At 55.7% G+C, this 12,997-nt stretch overlaps 1 protein-coding gene across 1 annotated transcript in view; it reads left to right on the forward strand.

Annotated features, from left to right (window-relative positions):
- The window catches only part of LOC132077670 (IgGFc-binding protein-like), a 62,873-nt gene that overhangs the window by 18,998 nt on the left and 30,878 nt on the right, over positions 1 to 12,997 (forward strand). Inside the window, exons 22-42 of the mRNA XM_059479492.1 lie at positions 209 to 773; positions 925 to 1,124; positions 1,228 to 1,608; positions 1,969 to 2,255; positions 3,259 to 3,392; positions 3,504 to 3,653; positions 4,255 to 4,514; positions 4,619 to 4,703; positions 5,144 to 5,236; positions 5,887 to 5,976; positions 6,348 to 6,589; positions 6,685 to 6,968; positions 7,079 to 7,356; positions 7,661 to 8,259; positions 8,618 to 9,182; positions 9,334 to 9,533; positions 9,637 to 10,017; positions 10,378 to 10,664; positions 11,668 to 11,801; positions 11,913 to 12,062; positions 12,664 to 12,923. Coding sequence (XP_059335475.1) covers positions 209 to 773; positions 925 to 1,124; positions 1,228 to 1,608; positions 1,969 to 2,255; positions 3,259 to 3,392; positions 3,504 to 3,653; positions 4,255 to 4,514; positions 4,619 to 4,703; positions 5,144 to 5,236; positions 5,887 to 5,976; positions 6,348 to 6,589; positions 6,685 to 6,968; positions 7,079 to 7,356; positions 7,661 to 8,259; positions 8,618 to 9,182; positions 9,334 to 9,533; positions 9,637 to 10,017; positions 10,378 to 10,664; positions 11,668 to 11,801; positions 11,913 to 12,062; positions 12,664 to 12,923 — 5,625 coding nt within the window. The remainder of the gene's footprint in view (positions 1 to 208; positions 774 to 924; positions 1,125 to 1,227; positions 1,609 to 1,968; positions 2,256 to 3,258; positions 3,393 to 3,503; positions 3,654 to 4,254; positions 4,515 to 4,618; positions 4,704 to 5,143; positions 5,237 to 5,886; positions 5,977 to 6,347; positions 6,590 to 6,684; positions 6,969 to 7,078; positions 7,357 to 7,660; positions 8,260 to 8,617; positions 9,183 to 9,333; positions 9,534 to 9,636; positions 10,018 to 10,377; positions 10,665 to 11,667; positions 11,802 to 11,912; positions 12,063 to 12,663; positions 12,924 to 12,997) is intronic.

Below are 12,997 nucleotides of genomic sequence, written 5' to 3' on the forward strand. Positions count from 1 at the left end.
AGGACGAAGAGTCAAATGGGGAGCATGGGCCATGTTGAGCACAGTGCAGAACCCATGACACAGCTCTGTGGACCCCAGGCCTGTTGGGGTGTGGGCACATACCAGACAGCTGTTTGCCGTGCCTGGGCTGGCTGCTGCTTTCCCAGGGCAGGAGCAGCCAGGGAGGCCGGGAACAGGCCCGGGGCCCACTGCGGTGTGTGTGCCGTAGGTGAACAACGTGCACCAGACGTTGCCGGTGAGTGCAGCAGGAGGGGCCATCACGGTGAGCAGGAGCGGTCGCTACATTGTCCTGGAGACAGACTTCAGCCTCAGAGTGTCCTACGACGCTGACCACTCCGTGGAGGTGAAGGTGCCCACCACCTACTTCAACCTGACCTGTGGCATGTGTGGCAACTTCAACAACCGCAGAGACGATGAATACATGATGCCCAATGGGCAGCAAGCCACAGACTCCAATGCTCTGGGGGAGAGCTGGCAGGTGCCAGACAGTGACCCCTCCTGCGGTGTCCCCGTGCCCTCCCCACCCTGCAGTGCAGAAGACGAGAAGCTCTACGGGTCCGACCAGTTCTGTGGCATCCTGACCACCAGGCCAAGCCCTTTTGAGAGCTGCCGTGGCGTCATCAACCCCCAGGACTACTTTGACACCTGCTTGTATGACCTGTGTGCCCTGAATGGTGGCCAGGAGTTCCTGTGTGCTGCTCTGGAGGCCTATGCTGATGCGTGCCAGGCAGCTGGTGTGACTGTTCTTTCCTGGAGGAATGCTACCTTCTGCCGTGAGTACCTGCCTTGCCATTGCCAGAAAGAGAAATGGGCCACAGCCTCTGCTCTGAACCTCTGACCAATGTGTCTCTTAGATCTTTCCCTTCCCTCAAGGCTGTCTGTGGTTGGAGTTTTCTGGTCCTAATTTTCCCCTTCCCATTGCAGCCCTGCAGTGTCCTCCTAACAGCTACTATGACCACTGCATGACCGGCTGTCCTGCCACCTGTGTTGACCCACAAGCCCCACAGAACTGCTCCAAGCCTTGTGTGGAGGGCTGTGCATGTAGCTCTGGCTTCCTGATGAGCGGAGACACCTGTGTGCCCGAGGCCAGCTGCGGCTGCCACTTTGAGGGCAACTACTATACTGTGAGTGAAAAACCTGCCCTGCTTTGCAGACCGCTGCCAAGCCACGCCTCTGCCTGTACTTTTCTTCCTCACACACTGAGGTTTGGTGTTTCCCTGCCTGCAGCAAGGGGAATCCTTCGTGAATGAGAACTGCACTCGCCGGTGCCAGTGTGAAGCCAAAGGCCAGATGGTTTGCTCTGCCCTGTCCTGTGGCGAGGACGAGGTCTGCAAGGTCCAGGATGGCCAGAGGGGCTGTTACCCAGCCGGCACTGCCGTCTGCCACATCTACGGTGACCCACATTACAGCACCTTTGATGGGAAGCTCCACCACTTCCAGGGCTCCTGCAACTACACAGTGGTGACAGGCTGTGACAACTCCTCTGTTGGCTTCAGCATCACCACCCGCAACAAACACCGCGGCAGCCAGAGCTGGACAGCTCTGAACTCTGTGGCACTGTCCCTTGAAGGCCTCCACATTGCACTGCGCCAGCACAAGGCAGTCTACGTAAGCCTCTCACTTTGTACCTGGGAACAACAGACACACTGGACACTCTTAAAATACCCCTCTGTCCCCAGGGAGAGCTTGCTATTCCCTGAGCCTGCTGCGCGCTCTCGGAACAGCATGGGAGAGCTCTGAGCGGGGCCACATATGGCTGCCCATGCAGACACAGATTCTTGCTTGCTTTCCTGAGCTTTCAGAGTGCCATTGGTCCAGTTGCTGCTGTCCTCGTAGGCCTGGACAGGGTTTCTCATGCCAGCAGAGCTTCTGGCTCGCTGGCCCTGCCACTACCCCAGTGAGGAACAGTGACCTCTCACTGGAGGGCACCTCTTCATGCTTCTGTCTCCCTCTGTTCCCCTTCTCCAGATCAACGGTGCCCTCGTCTCCCTGCCTGCTTCTCCTGCCCCCGGCGTGACCATTTCCCTGAGCGGCTCCTACGTGCGGGTTTCCACCAAGCTGGGCCTGCAGCTGCAGTTCAATGGGGACCATGAGCTCCTAGTGAAGGTGTCTGAGAAGTACAAGGACAAACTCTGTGGGCTGTGTGGGACGTACACTGGGAGCCAGCAGGATGACTTCATGCGACCCGATGGGGTGGTTGTACCCGACTTCAACGACTTTGGAACCAGCTGGAGGGTGCCAGATGATGAGTGGCCGTGAGTCCTTATTCCATCATGCAGATGAAGGACAGGAGGGACTGTGGGAGAAGGGAGCAATGAGGGACATCAGGAGGGAGGGCTGGTGATGGCAAGTGCGGGGCAAGGGAGAAGAGGCAGCTTCCTGAGCCCTGGGAGAATGTGCTGAGCTTGGGCAGGATGCTTCTCCTCAGTTGCTTGGATCGCAACTGCCTCAGTGGGTTGTTTCTGTCCTCCTGAAACCAGGGAGGGCAATGGTGCCTGTGGGGCATGTGTTCCACCCCTGCAAGTGACAGCCATGGCTGCCTTTCTAAGAGAGGGATCTGGACTGCAGAAGCTGAGGTTCTGGCTGGGGAGTAGGTCAGGAAATGCAGTGGCTGCTGTCAACAGGCTGCAGGGAACTCAGGGCTGTTTGTCTGCTTTGTAGGTGTGACCCAGCCATCAGCCCACCTGCATCCTGCTCCCCTGCTGAAGAGGAGGCAGCTAAGCAGCAGTGTTCACTCCTCACACAACTCGGTGGCCCATTCCAGCCATGCCATGCAGTTCTGCCACCCAAGACATACTTTGAGAGCTGTGTCTATGACCAGTGTGCCACGGGTGGCAGCACGGAGCAGCTCTGCAATGACCTGGGGGCCTATGCTGCAGCCTGTGCTGAGGCGGGCGTTGCTCTGGGAGACTGGAGTGCTGGCACTGTCTGTGGTAAGCCTTCTGTTGACCACCTCTGATTTCCTTGAATCTCAGGGACAAGGAGGGGGGCAGTTCTGGGCGCAGTTCATGGGCCGGAGATTTCCCCATGTATCACATGACTAACCACTCTGGTGAGCCAGCCCTTGCATGAGGAGACTCTTCCAGACAGGTGGAAACCCTGTCCTGCGCTTTGTTTGCAATGGAGTGGGGTGTGTTATGGGAATTGTGCAACATCCCCATTTGGGACCAAATCTCCATTATCAAACATACCTCCTCCTCCACTTGTGCTTCACTCTGTTTCATTCACCTGCTCCTACAACCTTGCCTCCCTTTCCAGGCACTACAACGCCACCTCCAGATACAACAACGCCACCGTCACCTGGAACGAGCACAGGTACTGCTGTCTCCCATCTGAGCTCTTTAGTGGCTATGACAAGCTGTTCCCCCTTGGCTGGCCACTCTTGCCTCTCCGTGGGCATGCCATAGATGTGCATGGATATACTTGAGCCCTGCTGTTCTTGGGGAAGAGGTAGCCTCACGCTCACTCTAAAACCTCTGCTTTTCTTTCTGCCCCATGTTCAGCTCCACCAACAGACTGCAATTTTGCCTGCACGTTTGAAGAGGACTTGTGTGGGTGGGTCCAGGCAGATTACAGCAGCATTGACTGGATAAGGAACAAAGGCCCAACACCCACGCCAAATACTGGCCCATCCTCTGACCACACAACAGGAGGTAGGAACAGCAATCAGGACACAGGCTGAGGGGTGTCCCCACAAAGATGGCAACAAACTTCTAACAGCAAACACATACCACGTCTTTGCTGGCCTTCCTCCAGAGCAATTTGTCTGGAGTCCCCGAGGGCCAGATGATTCCTCTGGGAGGATTTCCAGCCCTGGCAATCGATTTGTGCTGCCCCCAGAGCAGGCGAGGACCTGCCATGCAGGGGAGAATGCAAAGCACAGCTTGATGACCTGTCGGTCTCGTAGGAAGACAAATGAGTCTGTGACTCTGTTATGAGATCCTGGCTTTTCCAGAAGGCAAAGATGAGGGTTCTCTAACTCTGCAGAGCCATGTGAGGACGGTGACAATACTATGAAGGTGTTGCCATGTCCCATTCCAAAGCATCCATCTGCCATGGCCCTGAGAGCACATTCATAGAGGCACTTGGTTCTGGGGAGGGTTGTAGCTTGTGAAGGAACTGTGTTTGCTCTCCCCTCCTTTGGCCTGCCTGAAACTGCAGTTGGGGTGCTCCCAGGACTGTGCTTGGGTTGTCCCTGGCTGCTTTGGGTAGCTCTGATGCATCTGTGACAGTGTGGCTCGTGCTTTGTTTCAGATGGCTACTACATCTTCCTGCAAGGCAGTGCTGATACTCTCCCCGGTTTTGTGGCTCGCCTGGTCAGTCCGGAGTGCAGCTGGGAAGGAACACTCTGCTTCCGCTTCTGGTACCACATGTACGGAACTGCTCAAACCATGGCCCTGCGGGTGTATGTGCAGAAGGGTGAGGAGCTGGTGGAGGTCTGGCAAGAAGCTGGGAACCATGGAGACAGGTGGTACTTGGGAGAGGTCACAGTGAACACCACAGGAAACTTCCAGGTAAGGCCACCAGGCTCTCAGTGTCACCTCAGAGGAGCTGTGCTTTCTAATGGCTCTTCACACAAGCAGCTGGAGCTAATGCTGGGAACCATTCCTTCCCTTAGATCCTGCTGGACGGAGAATGGGGTGAAGATGTGAGGAGCAACATAGCATTGGATGATCTCTCCGTTGTACAGGGAGCCTGTGCAGGTACAAGGCTTGGCTTTGGGAATGGCAGCTTGAGACATGTCACTGACCAAGGCGGCAGGCTGTGCTGGAGGCACAGCTGGGCTAGAGGCAGGAGCACAGGTTGTCTTTGGGCACTGATGCACCTTGTGCCCAAGTCTACTCTCCTCTGGGAGGTTGGGGCACTGGCAATGCCTGCAGTCACTCTTTTAGTTCACATGTTATAAGACCCAAGGACAAGACATTGGCCACAGGTACAGAAGTGCCTTATCTGCTGCTGTGACCCAGCTAAGCTGGTGGCAGAGCCATGGAGTGGGACAGCTCTGCCTGAGATGACACTCTTCAATCCCTGTCCTGGCTATGCCTGGTCATGGTGTTGCGTACTTCAGAAGGGTGAGGGAACCAGCAGTCTGCAACAAACCTCCCTTGTTGGTACACATCTCTCTAACTGTCTCTTCTACTAGGTATACCGACACCAACACCCACGGTCCCCTTGCCAGGTAACACAACACAGCCTGTAGTCACCACCTCACCAACCAGACCCACACCCAGCTCAGGTACTGCCATGCTTCATCCCTGTCTCCTACTCCTCCTTAAAAGTGTTCATTTTGTTTCCTCCATGTCCATCACCATGGGGCATGTCTGTCTCTTCATTCTGTCTATGCTGTTGGAATTGTTTTTGATGTGGAGTCACTGTTCTGTGTCTGTCCTGGGCATCCTGAGCCTTTCTGGTTTTGGCTTTTTGGCTGTTTGTGATGAGTGGTCAAGGTGCCTCGCAACAAAACTCCCCTGTCGTTGCACATCTCTTCTAACTCTCCCTCGTGCTAGGTCCTTTGACACCAACGCCCATGAGAGCTGTGCCAGGCACCACAATGCAGCCTGTACTCACCACCTCACCAACCCGACCCACACCCTCCTCAAGTGCTGCCACCTCCCATCCCCTTCTGATTCTGCTTGTTGAAACTCTTCATTTTGCTTCCTCCAAGACCCATGACACGGGGTGGTGGGTCTGTACCAAAGGAGGATGTGCCTCCTCCTATCTCCCAGTTGTGCTGCTGGTGGTAGCACTTTTGCAGAGATATAACAGGGCCATCCCTGCCCTTGGTCTCTCAGGCCAGTGTGTCTGCTTTTAGAGGAAGGCTGGATTAGCTGCTTACAACAGAGGCCCGTGTTGACACTTGCCCCTTCTTCCTGTGTCTCTCCATAGGTCCACTTCCTACTACAACCCCTACTCTGCTGCCTAACATTACAACACCATCAACACCAAGACCAACAACACCACCAGGAATGACCTCAGGTACTGCTATTATTCCTAGAGTTCTGAGTCCTCTCCAAAATCCATACTGGGAACGTGGTACATTTCTGTTTAAGGGCTGTTATTTGATTCATTTCAGTCTCTCTCAATAATTAGACATGCTTTGCATGCTCTTCCCTTGCTAAGGGTATGTGTGGAACAGCTGTGCTTCCAGCAATAGGATGTCTCAGTAGCTTTGAACAGTATGTCTGTAAAAATTAATAATATCGTGATACAGATCTAGAATGCCTCTGCTTGTCCATAAAGGCAATAGACCAGTCATGCACTAGATACTGTTTGAAAAAAGTGAGCTGGGGAGAAGAGGCAGTAGGAGGTGCTCAGCTGAAAGTTTCCTCTGGTCTTTCCACTGTCAGGCACCTGTGTGGTGGAAGGAGACCCTCACTACCACACATTTGACAAGCAGTTACACAATTTCATGGGCACCTGCACCTACACCCTCTCCAAGCTGTGTGACAGCAACAGCTCCTTGCCCTACTTCAACGTGGAAGCGGCCAACGAGCACAGGGGAGGCAACACCCGTGTGTCCTATGTCCGATACGTGGATGTCGATGTGGCTGACCTGCGGATAAGGCTGGGACAGGGCGGAGTGGTGACGGTGAGCCTGAGAGGGAGATGCTGTGCGGTTGTGTGAGCAGAGAGAACTGTGCCAGATGGGCTGCTCCGATCCTGTCTGGCTTTCTGTCCTTCCAGGTCAATGGAGTGGAAGAGATCCTGCCTTGCAGCCCATCCGAGGGTGTGCAGGTCTTGTCCAGTGGGTTCTACACCATGGTCATGACTGACTTTGGCTTGAGAGTCAAGTTTGATGGGAACCATCGGGTGGAGGTGACGCTTCCAAGCTCCTTTGCGCAGAAGGTTTGTGGCATGTGTGGCAACTACAACGGGATAGCAGCAGATGACTTCCAGAACCCAGAAGGGACAATGGAGCCAGACTCCACCAGCCTGGGTAACAGCTGGGAAGTGTCCAACAACAGCAGGTGGGTATGGCCCCAGTAGTCCTGGGGACACATTGGGCAAGGGCAGGAGGAGGAGAAACCAGGAGAAGTGCACAAATTACTCAGGTGCCCTTCTGCCTGTCTTTCCACAGCTGCTCAGCAGGACCTCTGCCCACCCCAGCCTGCAATGAGACTGACAAGCAACTGATCAGCAGCAGCCACTTCTGTGGGCTCCTCAATGACACCAGTGGCCCGTTTCAGGTGTGCCACGCTGTGCTGAGCCCCAGCAGCTACTTTGACACCTGCAGCTATGACCTGTGTGAGCTGGGGCTGGACCGCGAGACCCTGTGCAAGAGCCTGCAGTCCTATGCAGATGCCTGCCAGTCACTCGGTGTGCAGATACCTGCGTGGAGGAACGCAACCTTCTGCCGTAAGTCCAGACATGGTACCTGGGGCTGCTACTCTCAGGCAAACACAGGACAGGACTGGAAGAGGGAGCTGGCGAGAAAGAACTATTCTCCCTATGGGCTGTAGGGATATACAGGTAGCTATCAGTATTGGAGGCACCAGTTGTGTTGACTGTGTTTCATTTGATTGGGTAGGGCTGAGCATACATGTAGAGCCAAAGACACCATAGAGAAAATCGATATAGAGCTACTTTTTCAAAGGGGGATGTTCAGCAGAAATGTGTGTTCTGTTCCCCAAGTAATTTGTTGGGTCATCTGTCTCTGCAGCGATTGCTTGTCCAGCCAACAGTCACTACAAGCCCTGTGCTGCAGCCTGCCCTGCCACCTGTGTTGACCCAACAGCTCCCTACAACTGCAGCCTGCCGTGCGTGGAGGGCTGTGTGTGCGACAGCGGGTACCTGCTCTACAACGACCGCTGCGTGTCCAGCCAGCAGTGTGGGTGCTGGCACAACGGGCAGCACTACCCCGTGGGCTCTGAGTTCTGGACGGACAACACCTGCTCCTCCAAGTGCACCTGTCCCTCTCGGGGAAGCAAAGTGCAGTGCTTCAATGCCTCCTGCCCTGCGGGCCAGTTCTGCGGGGTGCAGAACGGCAAACCCGTGTGCCTTGAACACTCCTACGGCATCTGCCACGTCCACGGGGACCCCCACTACCAAACCTTTGACAAGGTGACGCACAACTTCATGGGCAACTGCACCTACACCCTGGCCAAAGTGTGCTCCAACACCACCTCCCTGCCCTACTTCAACGTGGAGGCCAAGAACGAGCACCGTGGCAGCACCCGGGTGTCCTACGTGCGCGAAGTTGTGATTGAGGTGTACGGACAGCGCATCGTCATTGTCAAGCAGCAGAAGAGCCACGTGCTGGTACGCAGTGGGGCTGGAATGAGCATGGGGAAGCTGCAAGGCAGGTCTGGCTGCTGTTATCAGGTTCTGGCATGCACCAGAAGTCCCAGGAATGGGTGGGTTTCCCTGAAGGCACCGGGTGGCTTTTTTTTCCCTTTTGGGAGGGGCTGGAGGACGAAGAGTCAAATGGGGAGCATGGGCCATGTTGAGCACAGTGCAGAACCCATGACACAGCTCTGTGGACCCCAGGCCTGTTGGGGTGTGGGCACATACCAGACAGCTGTTTGCCGTGCCTGGGCTGGCTGCTGCTTTCCCAGGGCAGGAGCAGCCAGGGAGGCCGGGAACAGGCCCGGGGCCCACTGTGGTGTGTGTGCCGTAGGTGAACAACGTGCGCCAGACGTTGCCGGTGAGCGCAGCAGGAGGGGCCATCACGGTGAGCAGGAGCGGTCGCTACATCGTCCTGGAGACAGACTTCAGCCTCAGAGTGTCCTACGACGCTGACCACTCCGTGGAGGTGAAGGTGCCCACCACCTACTTCAACCTGACCTGTGGCATGTGTGGCAACTTCAACAACCGCAGAGACGATGAATACATGATGCCCAATGGGCAGCAAGCCACAGACTCCAATGCTCTGGGGGAGAGCTGGCAGGTGCCAGACAGTGACCCCTCCTGCGGTGTCCCCGTGCCCTCCCCACCCTGCAGTGCAGAAGACGAGAAACTCTACGGGTCCGACCAGTTCTGTGGCATCCTGACCACCAGGCCAAGCCCTTTTGAGAGCTGCCGTGGCGTCATCAACCCCCAGGACTACTTTGACACCTGCTTGTATGACCTGTGTGCCCTGAATGGTGGCCAGGAGTTCCTGTGTGCTGCTCTGGAGGCCTATGCTGATGCGTGCCAGGCAGCTGGTGTGACTGTTCTTTCCTGGAGGAATGCTACCTTCTGCCGTGAGTACCTGCCTTGCCATTGCCAGAAAGAGAAATGGGCCACAGCCTCTGCTCTGAACCTCTGACCAATGTGTCTCTTAGATCTTTCCCTTCCCTCAAGGCTGTCTGTGGTTGGAGTTTTCTGGTCCTAATTTTCCCCTTCCCATTGCAGCCCTGCAGTGTCCTCCTAACAGCTACTATGACCACTGCATGACCGGCTGTCCTGCCACCTGTGTTGACCCACAAGCCCCACAGAACTGCTCCAAGCCTTGTGTGGAGGGCTGTGCATGTAGCTCTGGCTTCCTGATGAGCGGAGACACCTGTGTGCCCGAGGCCAGCTGCGGCTGCCACTTTGAGGGCAACTACTATACTGTGAGTGAAAAACCTGCCCTGCTTTGCAGACCGCTGCCAAGCCACGCCTCTGCCTGTACTTTTCTTCCTCACACACTGAGGTTTGGTGTTTCCCTGCCTGCAGCAAGGGGAATCCTTCGTGAATGAGAACTGCACTCGCCGGTGCCAGTGTGAAGCCAAAGGCCAGATGGTTTGCTCTGCCCTGTCCTGTGGCGAGGACGAGGTCTGCAAGGTCCAGGATGGCCAGAGGGGCTGTTACCCAGCCGGCACTGCCGTCTGCCACATCTACGGTGACCCACATTACAGCACCTTTGATGGGAAGCTCCACCACTTCCAGGGCTCCTGCAACTACACAGTGGTGACAGGCTGTGACAACTCCTCTGTTGGCTTCAGCATCACCACCCGCAACAAACACCGCGGCAGCCAGAGCTGGACAGCTCTGAACTCTGTGGCACTGTCCCTTGAAGGCCTCCACATTGCACTGCGCCAGCACAAGGCAGTCTACGTAAGCCTCTCACTTTGTACCTGGGAACAACAGACACACTGGACACTCTTAAAATACCCCTCTGTCCCCAGGGAGAGCTTGCTATTCCCTGAGCCTGCTGCGTGCTCTCAGAACAGCATGGGAGAGCTCTGAGCGGGGCCACATATGGCTGCCCATGCAGACACAGATTCTTGCTTGCTTTCCTGAGCTTTCAGAGTGCCATTGGTCCAGTTGCTGCTGTCCTCGTAGGCCTGGACAGGGTTTCTCATGCCAGCAGAGCTTCTGGCTCGCTGGCCCTGCCACTACCCCAGTGAGGAACAGTGACCTCTCACTGGAGGGCACCTCTTCATGCTTCTGTCTCCCTCTGTTCCCCTTCTCCAGATCAACGGTGCCCTCGTCTCCCTGCCTGCTTCTCCTGCCCCCGGCGTGACCATTTCCCTGAGCGGCTCCTACGTGCGGGTTTCCACCAAGCTGGGCCTGCAGCTGCAGTTCAATGGGGACCATGAGCTCCTAGTGAAGGTGTCTGAGAAGTACAAGGACAAACTCTGTGGGCTGTGTGGGACGTACACTGGGAGCCAGCAGGATGACTTCATGCGACCCGATGGGGTGGTTGTACCCGACTTCAACGACTTTGGAACCAGCTGGAGGGTGCCAGATGATGAGTGGCCGTGAGTCCTTATTCCATCATGCAGATGAAGGACAGGAGGGACTGTGGGAGAAGGGAGCAATGAGGGACATCAGGAGGGAGGGCTGGTGATGGCAAGTGCGGGGCAAGGGAGAAGAGGCAGCTTCCTGAGCCCTGGGAGAATGTGCTGAGCTTGGGCAGGATGCTTCTCCTCAGTTGCTTGGATCGCAACTGCCTCAGTGGGTTGTTTCTGTCCTCCTGAAACCAGGGAGGGCAATGGTGCCTGTGGGGCATGTGTTCCACCCCTGCAAGTGACAGCCATGGCTGCCTTTCTAAGAGAGGGATCTGGACTGCAGAAGCTGAGGTTCTGGCTGGGGAGTAGGTCAGGAAATGCAGTGGCTGCTGTCAACAGGCTGCAGGGAACTCAGGGCTGTTTGTCTGCTTTGTAGGTGTGACCCAGCCATCAGCCCACCTGCATCCTGCTCCCCTGCTGAAGAGGAGGCAGCTAAGCAGCAGTGTTCACTCCTCACACAACTCGGTGGCCCATTCCAGCCATGCCATGCAGTTCTGCCACCCAAGACATACTTTGAGAGCTGTGTCTATGACCAGTGTGCCACGGGTGGCAGCACGGAGCAGCTCTGCAATGACCTGGGGGCCTATGCTGCAGCCTGTGCTGAGGCGGGCGTTGCTCTGGGAGACTGGAGTGCTGGCACTGTCTGTGGTAAGCCTTCTGTTGACCACCTCTGATTTCCTTGAATCTCAGGGACAAGGAGGGGGGCAGTTCTGGGCGCAGTTCATGGGCCGGAGATTTCCCCATGTATCACATGACTAACCACTCTGGTGAGCCAGCCCTTGCATGAGGAGACTCTTCCAGACAGGTGGAAACCCTGTCCTGCGCTTTGTTTGCAATGGAGTGGGGTGTGTTATGGGAATTGTGCAACATCCCCATTTGGGACCAAATCTCCATTATCAAACATACCTCCTCCTCCACTTGTGCTTCACTCTGTTTCATTCACCTGCTCCTACAACCTTGCCTCCCTTTCCAGGCACTACAACGCCACCTCCAGATACAACAACGCCACCGTCACCTGGAACGAGCACAGGTACTGCTGTCTCCCATCTGAGCTCTTTAGTGGCTATGACAAGCTGTTCCCCCTTGGCTGGCCACTCTTGCCTCTCCGTGGGCATGCCATAGATGTGCATGGATATACTTGAGCCCTGCTGTTCTTGGGGAAGAGGTAGCCTCACGCTCACTCTAAAACCTCTGCTTTTCTTTCTGCCCCATGTTCAGCTCCACCAACAGACTGCAATTTTGCCTGCACGTTTGAAGAGGACTTGTGTGGGTGGGTCCAGGCAGATTACAGCAGCATTGACTGGATAAGGAACAAAGGCCCAACACCCACGCCAAATACTGGCCCATCCTCTGACCACACAACAGGAGGTAGGAACAGCAATCAGGACACAGGCTGAGGGGTGTCCCCACAAAGATGGCAACAAACTTCTAACAGCAAACACATACCACGTCTTTGCTGGCCTTCCTCCAGAGCAATTTGTCTGGAGTCCCCGAGGGCCAGATGATTCCTCTGGGAGGATTTCCAGCCCTGGCAATCGATTTGTGCTGCCCCCAGAGCAGGCGAGGACCTGCCATGCAGGGGAGAATGCAAAGCACAGCTTGATGACCTGTCGGTCTCGTAGGAAGACAAATGAGTCTGTGACTCTGTTATGAGATCCTGGCTTTTCCAGAAGGCAAAGATGAGGGTTCTCTAACTCTGCAGAGCCATGTGAGGACGGTGACAATACTATGAAGGTGTTGCCATGTCCCATTCCAAAGCATCCATCTGCCATGGCCCTGAGAGCACATTCATAGAGGCACTTGGTTCTGGGGAGGGTTGTAGCTTGTGAAGGAACTGTGTTTGCTCTCCCCTCCTTTGGCCTGCCTGAAACTGCAGTTGGGGTGCTCCCAGGACTGTGCTTGGGTTGTCCCTGGCTGCTTTGGGTAGCTCTGATGCATCTGTGACAGTGTGGCTCGTGCTTTGTTTCAGATGGCTACTACATCTTCCTGCAAGGCAGTGCTGATACTCTCCCCGGTTTTGTGGCTCGCCTGGTCAGTCCGGAGTGCAGCTGGGAAGGAACACTCTGCTTCCGCTTCTGGTACCACATGTACGGAACTGCTCAAACCATGGCCCTGCGGGTGTATGTGCAGAAGGGTGAGGAGCTGGTGGAGGTCTGGCAAGAAGCTGGGAACCATGGAGACAGGTGGTACTTGGGAGAGGTCACAGTGAACACCACAGGAAACTTCCAGGTAAGGCCACCAGGCTCTCAGTGTCACCTCAGAGGAGCTGTGCTTTCTAATGGCTCTTCACACAAGCAGCTGGA

Source organism: Ammospiza nelsoni, chromosome 10 (genome assembly GCF_027579445.1).
Source record: "Ammospiza nelsoni isolate bAmmNel1 chromosome 10, bAmmNel1.pri, whole genome shotgun sequence".
NCBI lineage: Eukaryota > Metazoa > Chordata > Aves > Passeriformes > Passerellidae > Ammospiza > Ammospiza nelsoni.